Genomic DNA, 19,575 nt, shown 5'->3' with positions numbered 1-19,575 from the left:
CACATGCTGGCTTTTGAACTTTGCACCTATAACAGTCCGGATGGTTCTATTCCTCTTTGTTCCGGAGGACACAACATCGACAGTGTCCAAAAACTATTTGAAAGTCCATCTTGGATGAGCTCGGGCCCAGCAAAGCCGGCAGCGTTTCTGGGTGTTGTTGATAAATGGCTTTCGCTTTGCATAGTAGAGCTTTAACTTGCACTCACAGATGTAGCAACCAACTGTAGTTACTGACAGTGGTTTCCTGAAGTGTTCCTGAGCCCATGTGGTGATATCCTTTACACACTGATGTCGCTTTTTGATGCAGTACCGCCTGAGTGATCGAAGGTCCGTAATATCATCGCTCACGTGCAGTGATTTCTCCAGATTCTCTGAATCTTTTGATGATATTACGGAGCGTGGATGGTGAAATCCCTAAATTCCTTGCAATTGCTGGTTGAGAAATGTTGTTCTTAAACAATTTGTTCAGGCGTTTGTTGACAAAGTGGTGACCCTTGCCCCGTCCTTGTTTGTGAATGACTGAGCATTTCATGGGAGCTGCTTTTATACCCAATCATGGCACCCACCTGTTCCCAATTAGCCTGTTCACCTGTGGGATGTTCCAAAAAAGACTTTGATGAGCATTCCTCAACTTTCTCAGTTTTTTTTGCCACTTATACCAGCTTTTTTGAAACATGTTGCAGGCATCAAATTCCAAATGAGCTAATATTTGCAAAATAATAACAAATGTTTTCTAGTTCAAACGTTAAGTATCTCGTCTTTGCAGTCTATTGAATATAAGTTGAAAAGGATTAGCAAGTCATTGTATTCTGTTTTTATTTACCATTTACACAACGTGACATCTTCACTGTTTTTGGGTTTTATATTTAAGAAGTAAAAAATAAATGCTTTAAAACATCTTTGTTGTTCATGCTCAAGATATCGGTCACAGCACGTCCTTTTTCTGGCGTTGGTGTCGCAGCACTGCGGCATGAATGTTCTCATAGTCGCCATGGTCCAGCTGCTGACAAGAGGACACGTGATGACAGTGAGACTGGATTCAGGACACCAGAACCAACAAGATCTCACCTCTGGAGGCTGGACGAGCTCATTTGGATCCGCGGTGGACGAGGGAGACGTCGCCGTCCTGCGATCGGGAAAGAAATACAACCTGCTGAGCTTGTCGGGAAGTACGAGTGAACACCTTTAGCATCATGTTCATGTTCACGAAAACAATGATCCGTTTTTACAAAATAACATTTCTGCTTGTGGGTTAATTGTCTTACAATGTTCAATCATAATAATGATGATGGATTCATCTGCATTAATGCGTTCATTTTGACAGTCCTACTTTTTACCTGAAGTGCAGAGTCAGGATGATCAGGATGCCCACGAACACAACAGCAGAACAGAACAGCCTGATGATGTTTATCGTTCTACAGGACATTCCTACACATGGACATACAGTAGATGTCTTCAGGAGACACAGATGTGTTTTGGACATGAGGGGTCTTACCATTCACGCTCACGTGCACACCAATGATGTGGCGCCCCCTGCTGTTGTTGGCCTCACAGTAGTAATCATGGCCACCCTGCTCTGTGATGTTCCTGATGGTCAGGGTCTGACCTGGACTGATGTCTTTGATGGTCAGCGTCTGACCTGGACTGATGTCTTTGATGGTCAGCGTCTGACCTGATGCCAGAGGAGACGACATGTTCTCCTTGTACCAGGTGTAGCTGGCGTCCAGGTTAGCATCGCTGCTGCAGGTCAGAGTCCCGAACTGTCCCTTCTGGACAGACAAAGAGGACGGCCTGGGAGGATCTGAGGAACAGGACATTGTCCTCATCAGTGTCACCACACGTCTTGAAGACACAGATGTACTCACATTGGACATCAATGAAGACGGGTTCTGATGTGTTCTTCCCCAGCTGGTTCTCCACAGTACACCAATACTCTGCTGAGTCTGAAGACTTGATGGACTTGAAGACCAGCTGTCGATCTTTACTGAGGACTTTAACTTTTGAAGACACATTCTTCTTCTTGTACCAGCAGTAATCAACTGTTGCTGAGGAGTAGTCGTAGTTGTCGATGTAGCAGGTCAGTGTCAGTGGACGACCCTCCAATATGTCACCAGTATCATTTAGAGACACTGAGGGTCTTTTCAGAACATCTGGAGGAAGAACATAGAAGTTTTAAACAAACATGTTCTTCTTTTCAGCACAGACAAGAACATGAGTCAGTAAAGCAGCAGCAGACCTCCACCAAGGCGCCAGTGCACATTACACTTGACAGTGCATCACAGTACACATGCAGCGCCATCTGCTGGATCTGGTGGCTCACTGCCTCACTTTGCACTAATGCCAGACCACAGGGGGACCCCAAAGTCCCAACATACACGCATGATGTACGTATAATATCTACATACTTCACACAAAACACTGCTCATTTAATTAGTATCCATTCATAGAAATAAAACCTTTTTTTATTCATACATTTATATAGATTAACAAATGATGCAAATATGCAAAGAATGTTTAGTAATGTATAAATATTTATTTACAAGAAGTATTTTATAGTCAATACAGAGTAGTGATCCAATGAAAGGTTCAAGTCTCATGATATTTAAAATGCTGTTTTTTCTGCCGACTCTCCCTGTCCGTCACAGTGCCCTTTGAAGTCTACCTAGCAACATGTGCAACGTAAGCAGGAATAAAAACTAATGTGTTGACTTGTTGCTGCTTCTGCTAGCTGGCTAAACGTGTTCATCAGCTGGGAGGTGATTTAAATTGTGTTGTGTTGTTTACTACTTTGTAGCTGGAATAGACACGAGAAAGATTTGTGTTGTTTTCCTACTGAAATGCTTTGTAGCGCACCATGTTTTTCCAGAAGAAAGAAGCACTCACACAGGTGAGGAGAGATGCTGATATGTTGATGTTGTTGTGCAGCACAGGTGATGTAGTCTCCAGGTGACAAGGTGACTTCTACTTTGGTTCCATTCGTTATATTCACTCCATTGTGATGCCACACAAAAGACAAAGGAGCTTCTAGAAGGCAGCTTGTGTGACACAACATTTGTGCAACAAGGTGAGAATCTTCAACTCTGACTGACATCACCTGCACCTGCACAGCTGGAGGCCAGAGGAGCAAACATGAAACATGTCATATTAATATTCATTTTAGATACAAGTCACACAACATACACACATGACTGCTTCATCTGCTGTCCAAAGTCCAGTTTGCAGCCCACAGCTTGCTTTTGATTGGCTGCTGACTTATTTCTAAATAAAATTACACCTGACCCGCGTTAAAATACTAGAAAAGATTAGTGATTCGGCAGAAAATTCAAACATAATGTAATAAACAGTATTGTACATAGTACAAACCCCGTTTCCATATGAGTTGGGAAATTGTGTTAGATGTAAATATAAACGGAATACAATGATTTGCAAATCCTTTTCAAGCCATATTCAGTTGAATGCACTACAAAGACAACATATTTGATGTTCAAACTCATAAACTTAATTTTTTTTTTGCAAATAATAATTAACTTAGAATTTCATGGCTGCAACACGTGCCAAAGTAGTTGGGAAAGGGCATGTTCACCACTGTGTTACATGGCCTTTCCTTTTAACAACACTCAGTAAACATTTGGGAACTCAAGAGACACATTTTTGAAGCTTCTCAGGTGGAATTCTTTCCCATTCTTGCTTGATGTACAGCTTAAGTTGTTCAACAGTCCGGGGGTCTCCGTTGTGCTATTTTAGGCTTCATAATGCACCACACATTTTCTATGGGAGACAGGTCTGGACTACAGGCAGGCCAGTCTAGTACCCGCACTCTTTTACTATGAAGCCACGTTGATGTAACACATGGCTTGGCATTGTCTTGCTGAAATAAGCAGGGGCGTCCATGGTAACATTGCTTGGATGGTAACATATAGGTTGCTAAAAACCTGTATGTACCTTTCAGCATTAATGGCACCTTCACAGATGTGTAAGTTACCCATGTCTTGGGCACTAATACACCCCCATACCATCACACATGCTGGATTTTCAACTTTGCGCCTATAACAATCCGGATGGTTCTTTTCCTCTTTGGTCCGGAGGACACGGCGTCCACAGTTTCCAAAAACAATTTGAAATGTGGACTCGTCAGACCACAGAACACTTTTCCACTTTGTATCAGTCCATTTTAGATGAGCTCAGGCCCAGCGAAGCCGACGGCATTTCTGGGTGTTGTTGATAAACGGTTTTCGCCTTGCATAGAAGAGTTTTAACTTGCACTTACAGATGTAGCGACCAACTGTAGTTACTGACAGTGGCTTTCTGAAGTGTTCCTGAGCCCATGTGGTGATATCCTTTACACGCTTGTTGATGCAGTACAGCCTGAGGGATCGAAGGTCACGGGCTTAGTTGCTTACATGCAGTGATTTCTCCAGATTCTCTGAACCCTTTGATGATATTAGGGGCCGTAGATGGTGAAATCCCTAAATTCCTTGCATTAGCTGGTTGAGAAAGGCTTTTCTTAAACTGTTCAACAACTTGCTCACGCATTTGTTGACAAAGTGGTGACCCTCGCCCCATCCTTGTTTGTGAATGACTGAGCATTTCATGGAATCTACTTTTATACCCAATCATGGCACCCACCTGTTCCCAATTTGCCTGTTCACCTGTGGGATGTTCCAAATAAGTGTTTGATGAGCATTCCTCAACTTTATCAGTATTTATTGCCACCTTTCCCAACTTCTTTGTCACGTGTTGCTGGCATCAAATTCTAAAGTTAATGATTATTTGCAACAAAAAAAATGTTTATCAGTTTGAACATCAAATATGTTGTCTTTGTAGCATATTCAACTGAATATGGCTTGAAAATGATTTGCAAATCATTGTATTCCGTTTATATTTACATCTAACACAATTTCCCAACTCATATGGAAACGGGGTTTGCATATACAGTATATTTCATTATCTAATCTAAAGTATTCCTTGTAATATAGTTGTGTTATTGGGCATGTTTGGTCAGGTGTGTTCATACCTGCTACTGTCAAGGTGCTTCCAGGTAAAATACTCCTCCATTCAACACCATCATCAGTGGTGAATTTGAAGTGGTACTCAGCAGAATCACTCTGCCTCACATCTTTTATTCTCAGTCTGCTTTTTCCAGAAGGCACTGAAGGTAATTCAAAACGACCTTCATACTGAGAGTCTGACAGGAGATCTTCAGTCATGGAGAGATTTCCCCAGTGACTAGAATCTGCACGGTACCACAATTTTTTCTGGATACTTTCATAGCTCGTGTATTCACAGCTAAAGTCCACTGATGATCCTTGGATGGCACAGATGTGTCTCTGGTAGTAAACCACCTTGTTACATGACCTGTACACACCTGAAAGACAGAAGAAGCATTGAGCTGAGTCAGCACAAAGTTACATGTGACGTGCAGCAGAAGACTGAAGAGTCCACTCACACACTGGAGGAGACACATCTTGCTCGTGTCCTCTTACAGCACAGGAGTAACTGTCTGTGGAGTCATACTCTGCTTTGTACTCTTGAGACTTTGCATGATGGATTTCCTCTCCATTCTCATACCAGACGTATGAAGAAGGAGACCAAGGACTACAAGTGGTGCTGACACACTTCAGATCATACCAATGACTTTTCCCATTATAACTGGCACTTGCGGGTACTTTCAGATCTGGAATGAAAGGAGAACTTAAATAATTCCAAAATAAAAGTCTTAATCTCCACTTCCACCAAAGGCAGTACAGTTTTGATCAGTTTCTGTTCTCATAAGTTGTGAAGGGTACTAAAATAACTTGTCAGGGTACCAAGTACAGTTGTAGAGCAGCTAAAAGGGCGGAGTCAGACACAGTGCAGTGTGTTGATTGGAGGACAGCAAATGGTAATTTCCAGAATGTGAAGAAGACCAAAAACAAGATGTCACTGTGGCTGGCCCCGCCTACTCACAGCAGACAATCAGCACTTGGACTTCCTGACCTCAAACTGGACTGAGCTTGGTGGAAATGTGTTTCATGGAAAGCAGTACCAGTGACGTTCACTTTGACACCAGGCGTGACGATGAAGTCTCCTCTGGAATGGTTAGTTGAGAATCTGAACGTGTACTTGTCACTCCGTCTCACGTCTGCGATGGTCAGACTGCAGAGGTTGCCATGACACTCAGACTGCACACCACCAAAGTACTGAGGGTCTAATCTCAGATCTTCATTTGGATCTTTGGTGAACCAAAATTTTTCCTTGACCTTGATCACATGCCCGTCTTCTGTGGGCGGGAACTTAAAGGAGCACTGAAGCTTCACAGTGGATCCTTTAATTGCACAGATCTCCTTCTCAGTGTAGGTCCCCCCCCACTCAGCACTGAGCAGCCCTGAAACACACAACATCACAAGTACTTCATCAAATACTTCATCAAGTATTTCATCAAGTACTTCATGCATTCCATCGATCACAACAGGACTGTTTGGTTTGTCTTAGATGTTCCACCTCTCATCCAAGTAGACTTCATCAATTCATGATCATAGACTTTGATTGGTCGGATCTAGTCTTAGACTTTGTTTAGTCAGATCTAGTCTTAGACTTAGACTTGTCAGATCTAGTCTCAGACTTAAATTGGTCAAATTTAGTCTTAGACTTAGATTGTTCTGCTCTCGTCTTAGATTTAGATTGGTCTGATCTAGTCTTAAACTTAAATCGGTCACATCTATTCCTAGACTTAGATTGGTCACATTTAGTATTAGACATAGACTGGTCAGATCTAGTCATAGACTTAGATTGGTCGGATCTAGTTTAGCAGCCGGTGCCAAAACCCCAAATACTCACAATTCAAAACCAGGAGGGTGTTTCTGGTCAAGGAAGGTTATTCCCTATTGTAGTGAGAAAAACAGCTGTTTTGATGCAATCGAGCAATCCTAACTGTCCAAGCCAACGACAGTCATTGAAGTGTAATTTCCCCTCATTAACATTCAGGTGTTGTGTGGCAGAACGACCGCTGTGGATCGACTACTACTAGTCCAAAATATTCGGAATCCCCCGCGTTAGCGTTCAATTCAGTTGTAAACAAATGGCACAATTGGCATTCTAATCACCTTCTGTTGTTTGTTATTTGTTGGAGGCTAAATTGCAGAGTCTTTTAGTAATGGTTGAAAGGACGGTGTTGTATGTGAGAAATCTAGCCGCTAGACTAGATCTAAGACTAGATCCAACCAGCCTAAGTCTATGAGCATGAACTGATGAAGTCTACTGATTAGAGGCGAAACGTCTTCTAAGACAAACCAAACGGTCCAGTTGTGATGGATTGAGATGACAATGACCTGGATGAATGACAACATCCATTGACATGTCATCAATTCTATTTTAAAGATTAGTCGACTAATCAGATTATTGAGTGTAAACATATTCAGAGGTTCTAATTCAGCCAAAGGCCTTTAGAGTTGTGTCATATTTTAGGCATGTGCTAACTGACAATACAGATGACTACTTCATTCAGAAATATTTATTAATACTGTAACCGTGCTGCTTATCGGGCTGTTACAAAAATAATAACCCTTAGTACATGTAAAAAAATACCTCTCTCTATGAAAATGTAAAAATACAGATAAAGGCATCACGTAATAAAAAATCTGACAGGCTGATACTATTTATGAACAAAAACACAAATATTTGTCTTTTAATTATATAGATCTAGAACCTCGAGCTTTTTTATGAGATATTCCGAATTGCATGATGGAGTCGCGTTCACACCCCAACACTGTTTTACCTAACATAGTGAATAATCCTGATTGGAATATTGATGAAAATAATCTTAATTATCATTTTGCCCAGAGTCGTGCAGTCCCATATGTAAGACTTGACCTCATATATGAACACTATTTTTATCTATATGGATCAAAAGTGCAGTTAAATGTTATGTCAAAAAAAAAATCACATTTATTTGTATTTATTGATAGTATTATTTTGTTTCTGCCATATTTGAAACGACTGGGTCGCATAGTGATGCGGATGTGGTTCTCCCAAGGATGCAGACGGCTTCGGACACAGCTTGCAGGTAGGAAAATGATTTATTTTAAATATAAATCATATGGTGAATAACAAAAAGACATGCACGTAGCACAAAAGGCAAAACAAAAGGACTAGCGTGGGAGCTAGCAGGAAAATATAGCATAGCATGAAATCTAAGTAGTCGTTAATTGTTGTACGGGAACAAACTAGGAAGCCAGTCCGAGTGAGGCCAGGGCAAAGACTAAATAGCCCTCTGATTAGTGCCCAGGCAACAGGTGCGCGTCCCGAACACTAACCAGAGGCAGGTGAACGTAATCAGTTGACATGGCAACTGAACACAAACAAAATCAAGGTGCTGAAAACATGTGACTCAAACATAAACAAACTATGATCCGGGCAGCGGATCGTAACAGTACCTCCCCCTTAAAGGACAGATTCCAGATGTCCCTTGACATGAAATAAAACTAGAACCCAAAAAACAAGAAATAGTTCGAGAGTCAAGGGAGGGTGGAGGGAGGATTTGGTGGTGGGTCGCCAGGCCACGTGTCCCCGAATCCACCGGGAAAGAGTCAGGTGGCGGTGGCGAGTGGAACGCCGCTGCCGCAGGCGAGGCGGGCGACCACGGAAAGGCCACATTCGTGGCTGCCGAGAAGGTGGGCGTGAGTGGCGCCAGAAGTTCAGCAGCCGGAGAGTTCTACGACTACGTCTCGGGTGTCGCTGCTGTTTGCGCCACTGGCGTCCATAAACAAACCTCCGAGAGCGCCGCTTGCGCAGCCAGACCACTCGAGGTCGCTGAGACGAAGACGAGGAGAGAGCAGACGTCGCCGTGGAAACAGGAGGAGCCGACGTCGCCGTGGAAGCAGGAGGAGCCGACGTCGCCGTGGAAGCAGGAGGAGCCGACGTCGCCGTGGAGGCAGGAGGAGCAGACGTCGCCGTGGAGGCAGGTGCAGGTTCTGGTACCAGCCGTGGAGCAGGTGCAGGTTCTGGTACCAGCCGTGGAGCCGGCGCTGGTGTGGGTACCAGCCGTGGAGCCGGCGCTGGTGTGGGTACCAGCCGTGGAGCCGGCGCTGGTGTGGGTACCAGCCGTGGAGCCGGCGCTGGTGTGGGAACCAGCCGTGGAGCCGGCGCTGGTGTGGGAACCAGCCTTGGAGCCGGCGCTGGTGTGGGAACCAGCCTTGGAGCCGGCGCTGGTGTGGGAACCAGCCTTGAAGCCGGCGCTGGTGTGGGAACCAGCCTTGGAGCCGGCGCTGGTGTGGGAACCAGCCTTGGAGCCGGCGCTGGTGTGGGAACCAGCCTTGGAGCCGGCGCTGGTGTGGGAACCAGCCGAGGAGCCGGCGCTGGTGTGGGAACCAGCCGAGGAGCCGGCGCTGGTGTGGGAACCAGCCGAGGAACTTGGCATGGTGGAGCTTGGCGTGGTGGAGGTACAGGAGACGAAGCTTGGTGTGTCATCCGATGTGCAGGAACAGGTGCTAACCGAGGTGCAGCTGGAGGTGGCCTAGCTGGCGGTTGTGGCTTAGCAGGCCAAAGGACTGGTGGCGGTGGCCGTGCAGGAGGTTGCGGCTTAGCACGCCGAAAGACTGGTGGCGGGGGCCGTGCAGGAGGTTGCGGTTTAGCTCGCCGAAAGACTGGTGGCGGTGGCCGTGCAGGAGGTTGCGGCTTAGCACGCCGAAAGACTGGTGGCGGTGGCCGTGCAGGGGGTTGCGGCTTAGCACGCCGAAAAACTGGTAGCGGTGGCCGTGCAGGGGGTTGCGGCTTAGCACGTCGAAAGACTGGTGGCGGTGGCCGTGCAGGGGGTTGCGGCTTAGCACGCCGAAAGACTGGTGGCGGTGGTCGTGCAGGAGGTTGCCGCTTAGCACGCCAAAAAACTGGTGGCGGTGGCCGTGCAGGTGGTTGCGGCTTAGTACGCCGAAGTTGTGCCACCGCACTAGCACACTTCCCAGTACTAGCCCCCCCCTCAAGACGCGGATACCAGACGCGCTCTTTGCGGTTTGGAACCGTCTTCAAGGGTGGGTGGGGGGAGGTAAGGAGGGGGGTATACTCCTCCTCTTTAAATTGTCCAAATTGTCTATTCTCACCCCCCACTTGAGATTGGGTGAGAGAACAGGGGGAGAAAATATGTGCAGTGGGCGGAGCAATAGTCACTGGGGGCGGAACCAAAGTCACTGGAGGTGGAGTTTGAAAATCAGAATGTGACTGACTAGACTTACACTTAGCAAAAATGTCCTGATAATGTCTTATCTTAGAATGAAAGTCATTTGGTATTGGCTGACAGAAAGAAGCAGATGATGGAAAAAAAAATTCTTGCTCAATGACGTCATCGGGAGTGGGCGGAGTTACCTCTTCGGGGGGCGCCAATGAAATGACGTCATTTTTGCAAATGTCCATGTGACTGACAGCCCAATCGGAGAAATGTTTGGCGAAGTGGTCGATTGGGTTGCCAAACGTCTGAGGAGGGGAAGTTTGAGCTGCATGTAGCTTGCTTCGGTCCGGGGGAGGAGTTTGCAGGAGCGGCGCGTCTTGACAGCGAGGGGAAGACCTTCTGGCCGGCTTCCGTCTTCGCTGACGCGTCCCGTACTGCGGGGGTGTGGCGATGTCCTCGGGCCAAACGGAGTGGATTGGGACCAGCTTTCCGTTGGGACCCCATATCAGGTCCTGGCGCTCCGAGGGGGAATAGCGAAGAGTTTCCGCTTCCATTGCTCGCAACACCTCCCACGTACCTTCGTCAAACTCCTCAATGGCTGCCGCGGGAGAATTGTTATTTGCTGGCTTCCTACTGAAACGACTGGGTCGCATAGTGATGCGGATGTGGTTCTCCCAAGGATGCAGAAGGCTTCGGACACAGCTTGCAGGTAGGAAAATGATTTATTTTAAATATAAATCATATGGTGAATAACAAAAAGACATGCACGTAGCACAAAAGGCAAAACAAAAGGACTAGCGTGGGAGCTAGCAGGAAAATAGAGCATAGCATGAAATCTAAGTAGTCGTTAACAGTTGTATGGGAACAAACTAGGAAGCCAGTCCGAGTGAGGCCAGGGCAAAGACTAAATAGCCCTCTGATTAGTGCCCGGGCAACAGGTGCGCGTCCCGAACACTAACCAGAGGCAGGTGAACGTAATCAGTTGACATGGCAACTGAACACAAACAAAATCAAGGTGCTGAAAACATGTGACTCAAACATAAACAAACTATGATCCGGGCAGCGGATCGTAACAATATTACTTTGTTTAAAATGCTTGTGTTGCTTTCATATGCACATTCAACTTTCTACTTGAGGTACATATATACATTTTGAATGTGTTCTTCGTGTTAGAAAAAAAAATTAAACTTGGTTAAAGGATTTCAGTATAGGTAACTTTTGAAAATGTTGAGCACATTTAAAATTACCGCGATAATATTGATAATTAATACATACAGACATACATATATATATATATATATATATATATATATATATATATATATATATATATATATATATATATATATATATATATATATATATATATATATATATATACATATATATATATATATATATATATATATATATACATATATATATATATACATAAATATATATATATATATATATATATATGTGCCTCGAAAGAAAATGTTTGCCTTGGTGCTCTAAAATATGAGCCCTTCTTTAAGGGAACACTTGCCTTGACCTGAAAAAGTTAAAATTTGAGGCCTGCATATATATACATATATATGTATATATATATATATATATATATATACTTAATATGAACATTTGCTTCTTTCCTCCACGCCTGTTGGCCGCTTAACACTTGATTGCAATGACTGAGAAGATGTTGTCTATCTCAGGAAGTGAGCAAGCACAATTCTCAACTTGCACATGAAAAAGTCCACTTCAGAGCAGACGCAACATTATTTAGCTTGAAAGTTTGTCACTTTATAGTTCCTTTTCCTTCATGAATTATGTTAATTAAGAATGTTTCATTGCAAATTGCACATTTAGCTGAGATTACTGATTTTTTTTTAAAAATGCATGCAGAGAGTCTATGTAGGAACGCAATATTTTATCAATCACATTCAGGACTTTAACCAAATAAAAAAGTAGAGGTGTAGTACCTGGCACGCAGAGAAGGAGGACCACAAAGCCTGTCTTCAGACTCATATTGGAGTAAGTGAACAAGTAGAAATGTGTGCGTCTACAGGTCGCAAGGAGGAAGTGGTCATGACGTTCAAAGAAATAGAGAGGAAGAAGTGGCTTTCTTCCTCTCTATCTAATTGACATGCATGATTAAAACCCCCTCATGAAATGCACTTTTCTTTAATATTTTCTTTGCAGGTTCCTCAAAGAACTTCAACACACTTTTAAAAACATGCCTGAGGCTTTAAGGCGGGAGTCAGAGAATTGCGGCTCTAGAGCCACATGCGGCTCTTTAGCGGCGCCCTGGTGGCTCCATGGAGCTTTTTGGAAAATGTATGAAAATGGGAAAAAAATGGGGTGAAAAATGTTATTTGTTGTAATGTGGTTTCTGTAGGAGCACAAACACGACACAAACCTTCCTGATTGTTAGAAAGCCCACTGTTTGATATGTTTGTGTTTATGCTTCACTGATGAGAGTATTTGCCGAGCGCCGTTTGGTCCTACTACTTTCAGCGGCCCTTGAACTCACCGTTGTGCGGACTGTGACTCAACAGTTGGTGTACATGTACAACTTTCTCCGAAGCCGCCACAGAAGGACGTGTTTTATGCCACTCCTTCTTCGTCTCACGTTGTCCACCAAACATTTTATGCTGTGCGTGAATGCACAAAGATGAGCTTTGTTGATGTTATTGACTTGTTGGAGTGCTAATCAGACATATTTGGTCACTGCATGACTGTAAGCTAATCAATGCTAACATGCTATTTAGGCTAGCTGTATGTACATATTGCATCATTATGTGTTGTTTGTAGGTATATTTAATTTCCTTTACTTATGTCCTCTGTGTATTTAGTTCATTTTTCCATGTCTCATGATACATTATCTGTATGTAATATTGGCTGCATTTCTGATAGTTGTTTGTGGGCCATGTTGTTCCAGACCACAGCAAACGTTACCCAGCTTGTAAAGATTGTAATAAATCCATTAGAAGAAGACAGCCTGTTGTTTCCTTTAACTTGGACACACACATCTATAACTTTGGTCATTCTAAGACATTCATTTCCAGAAGTTTTACTAATGTTTTCCAATGTTGTAAAAATGTGTAGAATAAATATTACATTTCAACATTTCTGTCGACGAAGATTTGCGTCAGCCTGAGACACATTTTGATAGTAGGCTAATACAGCTAATTAGCCACTTACATCATGTGTTGCCATCATTATAACACTTTTATAAGTCTTTTGATTTTTGCGGCTCCAGACAGATTACTTTTTTGTATTTGTAGTCCAATATGGCTCTTTCAACATTTTGGTCAGGTTCAAACCCTGATTACATCTATTGAACAGACAAGAAGCAAGGAATCATGCAGAGACAGGGATCAATTTTGCTCATTGAGGAGATATGTATTGGGCTGTACACTTAGTTACAGTTCTAACCTACGCTCTAAGGTACAGTCCTACATGCTCCTCTATTTATTTGGGAGGTCCCTGGTTACATCACTGAGGCTGCTTCTGAAGGAAGAAGGTTAATTTCAGCAGCCCCAGTTAGACACAATATATGATTATTCAGAAGAGTAGTCCACCCCGACTGAAATGGTTCACAAAGGTTGTTAAAGGGGAACATTATCACCAGACCTATGTAAGCATCAATATATACCTTGATGTTGCAGAAAAAAGACCATATATTTTTTTAACCGATTTCCGAACACTAAATGGGTGAATTTTGGCGAATTCAACGCCTTTCTATTATTCGCTCTCGGAGCGATGACGTCACAACCCGCTTCTTCTGCGCGACCAGTTGGTCCAGTGACCGAGCACGAGTCCTTAATTTTGGACTTTTGCTGTAGGATGAACACACGCGAGGAAGTCGAACACGCCCGTAAAACACGGCGCCGGAACATGCTAGCACTTCCTGGACCGCTCTGATCTCATCCCAGCACCGCCCACAGCCACCAGGGGGCGCACTAGCACAATAGCTGAGCATGAAACAGACATTTTCTCGCGTCAATAAGTCGAGAATGTTTTATTTTTTTTGCAGATATGCATGTTATTACTATGCTGTTACATAGACGCTGTCGGAGGCAGATATTTACATATATCCGAATTTTAGTGTTACTTATTTTCTTTCATAGTCATATTTGAAAACAGCTCGTGTTTTCCATTTCATTTTCTTTCTTTTTTCCAGCAAGTAAGCTGTATGTGTTAACCTTGAGTTCTTTGGAATGTATTTTGACTAGGGAGACGTTGTGCATGTATTATGACTAGGGAGAGGGAAGAAAAGAGGGGGTTTTGGGGTTGGGAAGACAGATTATTTTAGCGGGGCGATCCGAATGTTCTATGCTGTTTCTGTGAAAATATATCTGCAAAGCTTTGCCAATATATTACAAAATACCTATTCTGTCTCTGGTGGTTTTTCAACTCAGCTTTAAGTGTCGTAAAGAGCTTGGGAGCGACTTGTGACTTGAATTCCCTGGGAGGAACAACTGGTCCAAAACGCAACAATTTGGGGGCTCGTCCGGGCGACACGCTGAGAATTGGACACCTCTTGCTTTCTTCTGGACAGACTCACGTGTGGCCAAACATAAAACAAGGTAAGCAGAGCCTTTTTCTAAAATCTGCTTTAGGAGTCTGTCTTGAAGTATGTAAGTCAAACACTGTTTGTACCCCAGACACAGAGTGGACATTTTGATGGATTGATTGCATTTTTCCCTTGTCCGCCATTACATAAAAAGCTGTAAATAAGTGGTCAACTCGCGTCATTGTGTCTCGACTACCGTGACGGGCAGTTTCATTGACGAATAAACTAATAGTTGGGTGTAGCTCATCCTGGGTCATTGGTCGTCGCCTAAACGAGTAACAGGTTCGAGGCCTTTCGTCTGGGACGAAAAATTCTGAAGTAAGGGGTTCGAGGCCCTTCGTCTGGGACGATACATTCTGAGATAAAAGACACAATGGCTACGGAGTGTGACAGACAGGAATGTGATGGCGGATGGGGGAAATGTGATGAATGGCTACCGTTTAATGATCAATGAAATTGGCAGGTAGAGTTTAAAAAGAAAAAAGAAAAAAAAAAGAAAAGAAAAAAAAAAAAGAAAGAAAAAAAAAAAAAGGAGAACGTTTCATGAAAGGGTTAAGAGGGAGTTTACAACACTCGTAAAGTTGTGAACTCAAACGTTTGGTAAATAAAGAAAAGTAACTGGAAGTTTTATGGTAAAGTTAAACGCAGAGAAAGAACTTTCGTGCAGCTTTTTCCTTGTGTGTGTGTGTGTTGCTGGTTGCGTAGGAGTGTGTGTGTGTGTGTGTGTGTACGTGTGCTTGTGTGTGTACGTGTGCTTGTGTGTGTCTACTGAGAGCATAAGCGTGCTTGTGTGTGTGTGTGCGCGTGCTTGTGTGTGTGTGTGTTGCTATTGGTGACGGTGTAGTCCGCGGGGAGAGACGTAGGGGGGGAACAAGGCAAATTAGATAAGGACATGACTCGCGCATGCGCGAGACTATTCTAACGACCCGCCCAGACTTTGACTAAGCCAACGCCCCCTACTCAAGTGCCAAGAGAGGGAGGTACTCACACGCCCTCTCTAAGCCATCGGCTCAAATTCTTAACCCCTTCCTTTGCACATCTGACCATTTTCCCCCAGTAGATAACAACCTCTCACGTGCACAACAGACATTCTTGAATAATACACAACAGAGGCAGACTTTGTCCTGTAACTGCTAAAGGCTCGCTGGAAGGCTACATTGACAAACAACCACATGACCCACATGCATACAACACACGCTCCAAAAAGGTAGAAGGACATGCATATCCACTTTTTCCTGAAATCAGTGGCCAATTTCAAAATATAAGACTTTTCCTGTTGCAGACATGCAATCCATTGTTGACAAACTCCCACCTGTGTCTGAAGGAGGGAGTCTTTGGCTTAACACGTTAGACAAACTAACAGCGGGATACACTCTCTCCGTAGCAGACTTTAGAGGCATTTTGTATCGTTGTGTTTCCACACAAGATGGCCAAAATAAGGAACAACAAGCAGGATTATTGGCTGAATCTTCGACTTCACCGGTAACACCGTACAAACGAGACATAGCTACTGCAATGCGCAGTCTGTTTCCTCTTCCGTGTCAAAATGCCACTCCTACATATCGGTGGGAAGATGGTGAGTCACCTTATGTATTTATAGACCAAGCTAAAGAGCAGTGGTCACGTGCTACAGGTGTGCATCCCAGTAAAGAAGGGGAACACCGACAGTTTTTTAGACGAGCCGTACTTGACGCAATGCCAACTGTGGTGAGACGCAGGATGGATGATAACCCTGATATACACGGTGCCAAAAACAACACATGGCAGGGACATCTTATTCATCACATGCAAAATTGGACAGAGCAGGATGGTGGTAGAGTAACAAGGAAACAACTACTTAAATTACAGATCGCTGAAGATGAAAAGTTAAAAGAACCAAAAGGTCGAAGATCAGCTAGCGTATATTCAGCAGTGGGTGACCTTGCTTTTGAGTCCCAGCAGGTGGAGGAAAGAATCCTCAATAGACGTGCGACCAGACGGTTGGACTCGGGTGGTGGACACGGTGCTTTAAGGCCAAGACAGGGTGAAAACTGTTTCATCTGTGACCAGCCGGGTCACTGGCAACGTGAATGTCCTAACTCCTCTGAACGAGACAGGCTCCAAATTGCAGCCAAAACATCATACAGGCATGGCAAAGGACGCCCAAGGCAGAAGCCCCAGCAGGAAATACAGACAGGCCCCCTGCTGGACATAAGTGTCAACGGACAATGTTATCAGTTTGTGATTGACACTGGTGCCACCCACTCATTTCTGAATGCAGAGGTACCAAAGAAACTGTGTGCTTCCTTTTTGAAGGTCGAAGGCTTCGCTGAGGTCACAAGAATGTTACCGGTCACCAAACCTCTTCCGGTTCAGATTGCTGGACACACACTGAAGCACCCCTTCGTGGTTGACCTGCACACACCTTGCCTAATTGGTAATGACCTCCTTTACAGACTGTACCCTGACATTCAATATAGCACAGAAGGAACCTTCCTGGTGTTACCTGACGGCTCAACCACCAAGCTGCGACACCACTACCAAAGCTCCTCCATGAGCTCATACCACAGCCTGAAACACCAGAAATGGCTGACATCTCCAACTGCTCTATCAGTGAAAACCCTGGCTGACTGAGATGCTTCCGTGTGTACCGCCACCCGACTCGCCTCATGTTCATGCCAGGAGGCCTTTGACTCCTTTATATTTATATATGTTGGAACTCAAGGTGTGGCTGCTCATGTTGACCTATCTTTGCTACAACTAGCATGGTATAAGATGGACACAATTGCTGTCCCACATTGTTCCCTTGCTCTTTGCCCCGCCTACAAAACCAAAGACTTAGGTCCAATGATAAAACACGGCGTAGCTGCCACTCATTGCACCGACACCCAAAACCACATTTTCCTCTTGTTTAAGTTTTCTGTTAAACACATAGCTATGGGCTGCACTTTGGACACCCCGGCTGTAGGCTACGAGGAGCTAGCAGCTACACAACAGCTGAGCTAAAACGACACATTACATTTAAGCATATCAAAAAATTATAGTTGCTTACACACAGTCGCCATGACAGAAGTCTGATAGAAAGTGATCAGTAACAAACGTGTCCGCATCATTCGACTTTCTACAACATGAGCTTGACTTAATTTGTTATTGTGGCCACCAGGCGTGGTAAAATTTCAAATTACGACTGCAAAGGCATCCGCCATAAGGTTAGTATTTTTCTAGTTTCTAGGAGGTGAGGGTGGATTCAGAGACTTGGATTCAGACTCCCTACAACAAAATAGCTTTAACAATATTCCTGTGGGTAAGAAGTTATAACTAAATTGTTGTAAGTTTGTAAATTTAACTTGAAAATAGCCATTTTGCACATCGATAGTAGTTTAGTAAATCAATTTGGAATATGGAGGAGGTGAGGGTGAACCGTGTATAGTTTTTGACTTCATTGATATGATCAATCCGGTGAAAGGGAAAAGATACTTGCTGACTTGTGTTGACAATCACAGTGGTTGGCCGGAAGCAACCCCAACCTCAAATGAGGATGCAAAATCAGTAATTAAATGGCTTGTGAATGACCTAATTCCCCGACATGGTTTCCCCAAAAAGATTAGGTCAGACAAAAGCACCCATTTTAAAAATACTCACTTAGCCTTGGTCGAAAATGCTCTTGGACTAGAACACAGGTTCGGTTCGGGGTACCATCCTCTTTCCCAAGGTAAGGTTGAAAGGATGAACCAGAACATCAAAAACGAATTGGCTAAAATCTGTGCACAGACCAAATTGAATTGGATTGACATGTTGCAATTAGCGTTAATGATCATTCGAATGTCCGTGAATAAAACTGTTTTACCGCCCTTTGAGTTTTTCACCCTATGAACTGCATACAGGTCAGCCCCTTCCCAGGATCAACACCCCCCTGGAAGAAGGAATCAGCGTAAAACCAAAATGGTATTTTACACAAAATGCAGAATTTGTGTGCCAGTTCTTCTGTACAGATTCGAGGATGACAGCCCGCCACTCCAGATTCCCTTCCGTCCACTGAGAGGGATAAGATCAAGGTCATCAAACATACGTGGACGGAGCCCAGGTGGACTGGTCCCTTCAAGGTCGTGGTACGGACGTCCCACGCCCTTCGACTAGCTGGTACAGGGGACACCTGGTACCACCTCTACCTCCGCACTCCCGCGGAGGAGCCTGCCACGGAAGGGGCCCAGAAGACGACGCTGAGAGACACCTCACTCCGTTGGAGCTGCCGTCTATCGTCGTGTAGATCTTCCAGATTTTATACCTACATTACTCTGATCAATTTCTATATTGTATACCATTGCTTGAGACCAGTCCATAGGCTAAATGTTTCTTAGTTTTTCTTGTTTGTTTTCAGCATAACTATTTGTGTCGTTACATTAAGTGAAAAGTTTGATGTTTATCCCCGTTTCGTTACCTGAATTACTCTGATTTTGATTTCTGAAAGGCAGGATGTTATACCCAGTAGGATTCCCTGACGGACTGGTGTTAGGGCTTGCTCTACTGACCTTGTGTCTCAGTTCTTCCTTCCCAACGACAGTGACTGACAAGTGTCTTAGAACGTACGGCGGACTTGAAATAGACTGGGTCAAGGGGGACAGCAAGACTTACTTTTTTGACCTGTGCAGTGTGATAAAGTGCGAGGGGAAAATTAGTTCTTACCATGCTAGTAACCTCTATCTTTGTTACGACTCAAACCTGAACTATTGGTGTCGGATGCAGACAACACACTCTGGTAAGTGGTGCCCCTCGTGGAAGCAGGTAACCCACTACACAGGGCCCTTAGACTACCATGACCCTTTATATGCCAACATACCTCCACAATTCAAATTTATTCTGAGAGGGATGACCTTTCAGAGGAACTTTGATCGGTCCCAGAACC

The 19,575-nt window shown here is 44.1% G+C and overlaps 1 protein-coding gene across 2 annotated transcripts; it reads right to left on the bottom strand.

The window, feature by feature from the left end:
• Window positions 1-799: 799 nt before the first annotated feature.
• On the bottom strand, window positions 800-12,196 carry LOC133622050 (sialoadhesin-like). 2 transcript variants are annotated; one of them, XM_061984589.1, is made up of 10 exons: window positions 12,097-12,196; window positions 6,026-6,364; window positions 5,447-5,674; window positions 5,015-5,365; window positions 2,884-3,108; window positions 1,866-2,150; window positions 1,496-1,801; window positions 1,338-1,428; window positions 1,069-1,126; window positions 800-1,003 (listed from the first exon to the last, which is right to left on the bottom strand). In XM_061984589.1, exons 1-10 carry the CDS (start codon window positions 12,140-12,142, stop codon window positions 926-928), a joined length of 2,007 nt encoding a protein of 668 aa, XP_061840573.1. In that variant the 5' UTR covers window positions 12,143-12,196; the 3' UTR covers window positions 800-925. The 2 variants fall into 2 exon arrangements, with proteins under 2 accessions (XP_061840573.1, XP_061840574.1); XM_061984590.1 differs by having other exon boundaries at window positions 800-1,000.
• Between the last annotated feature and the right edge of the window lie 7,379 nt (window positions 12,197-19,575).

The sequence above is a fragment of the Nerophis lumbriciformis genome, linkage group LG25 (genome assembly GCF_033978685.3).
Source record: "Nerophis lumbriciformis linkage group LG25, RoL_Nlum_v2.1, whole genome shotgun sequence".
Lineage (NCBI taxonomy): Eukaryota > Metazoa > Chordata > Actinopteri > Syngnathiformes > Syngnathidae > Nerophis > Nerophis lumbriciformis.
The sequence above is the reverse complement of the archived record's forward strand: the minus strand, read 5'-3'. Positions and strand labels throughout refer to the sequence as shown.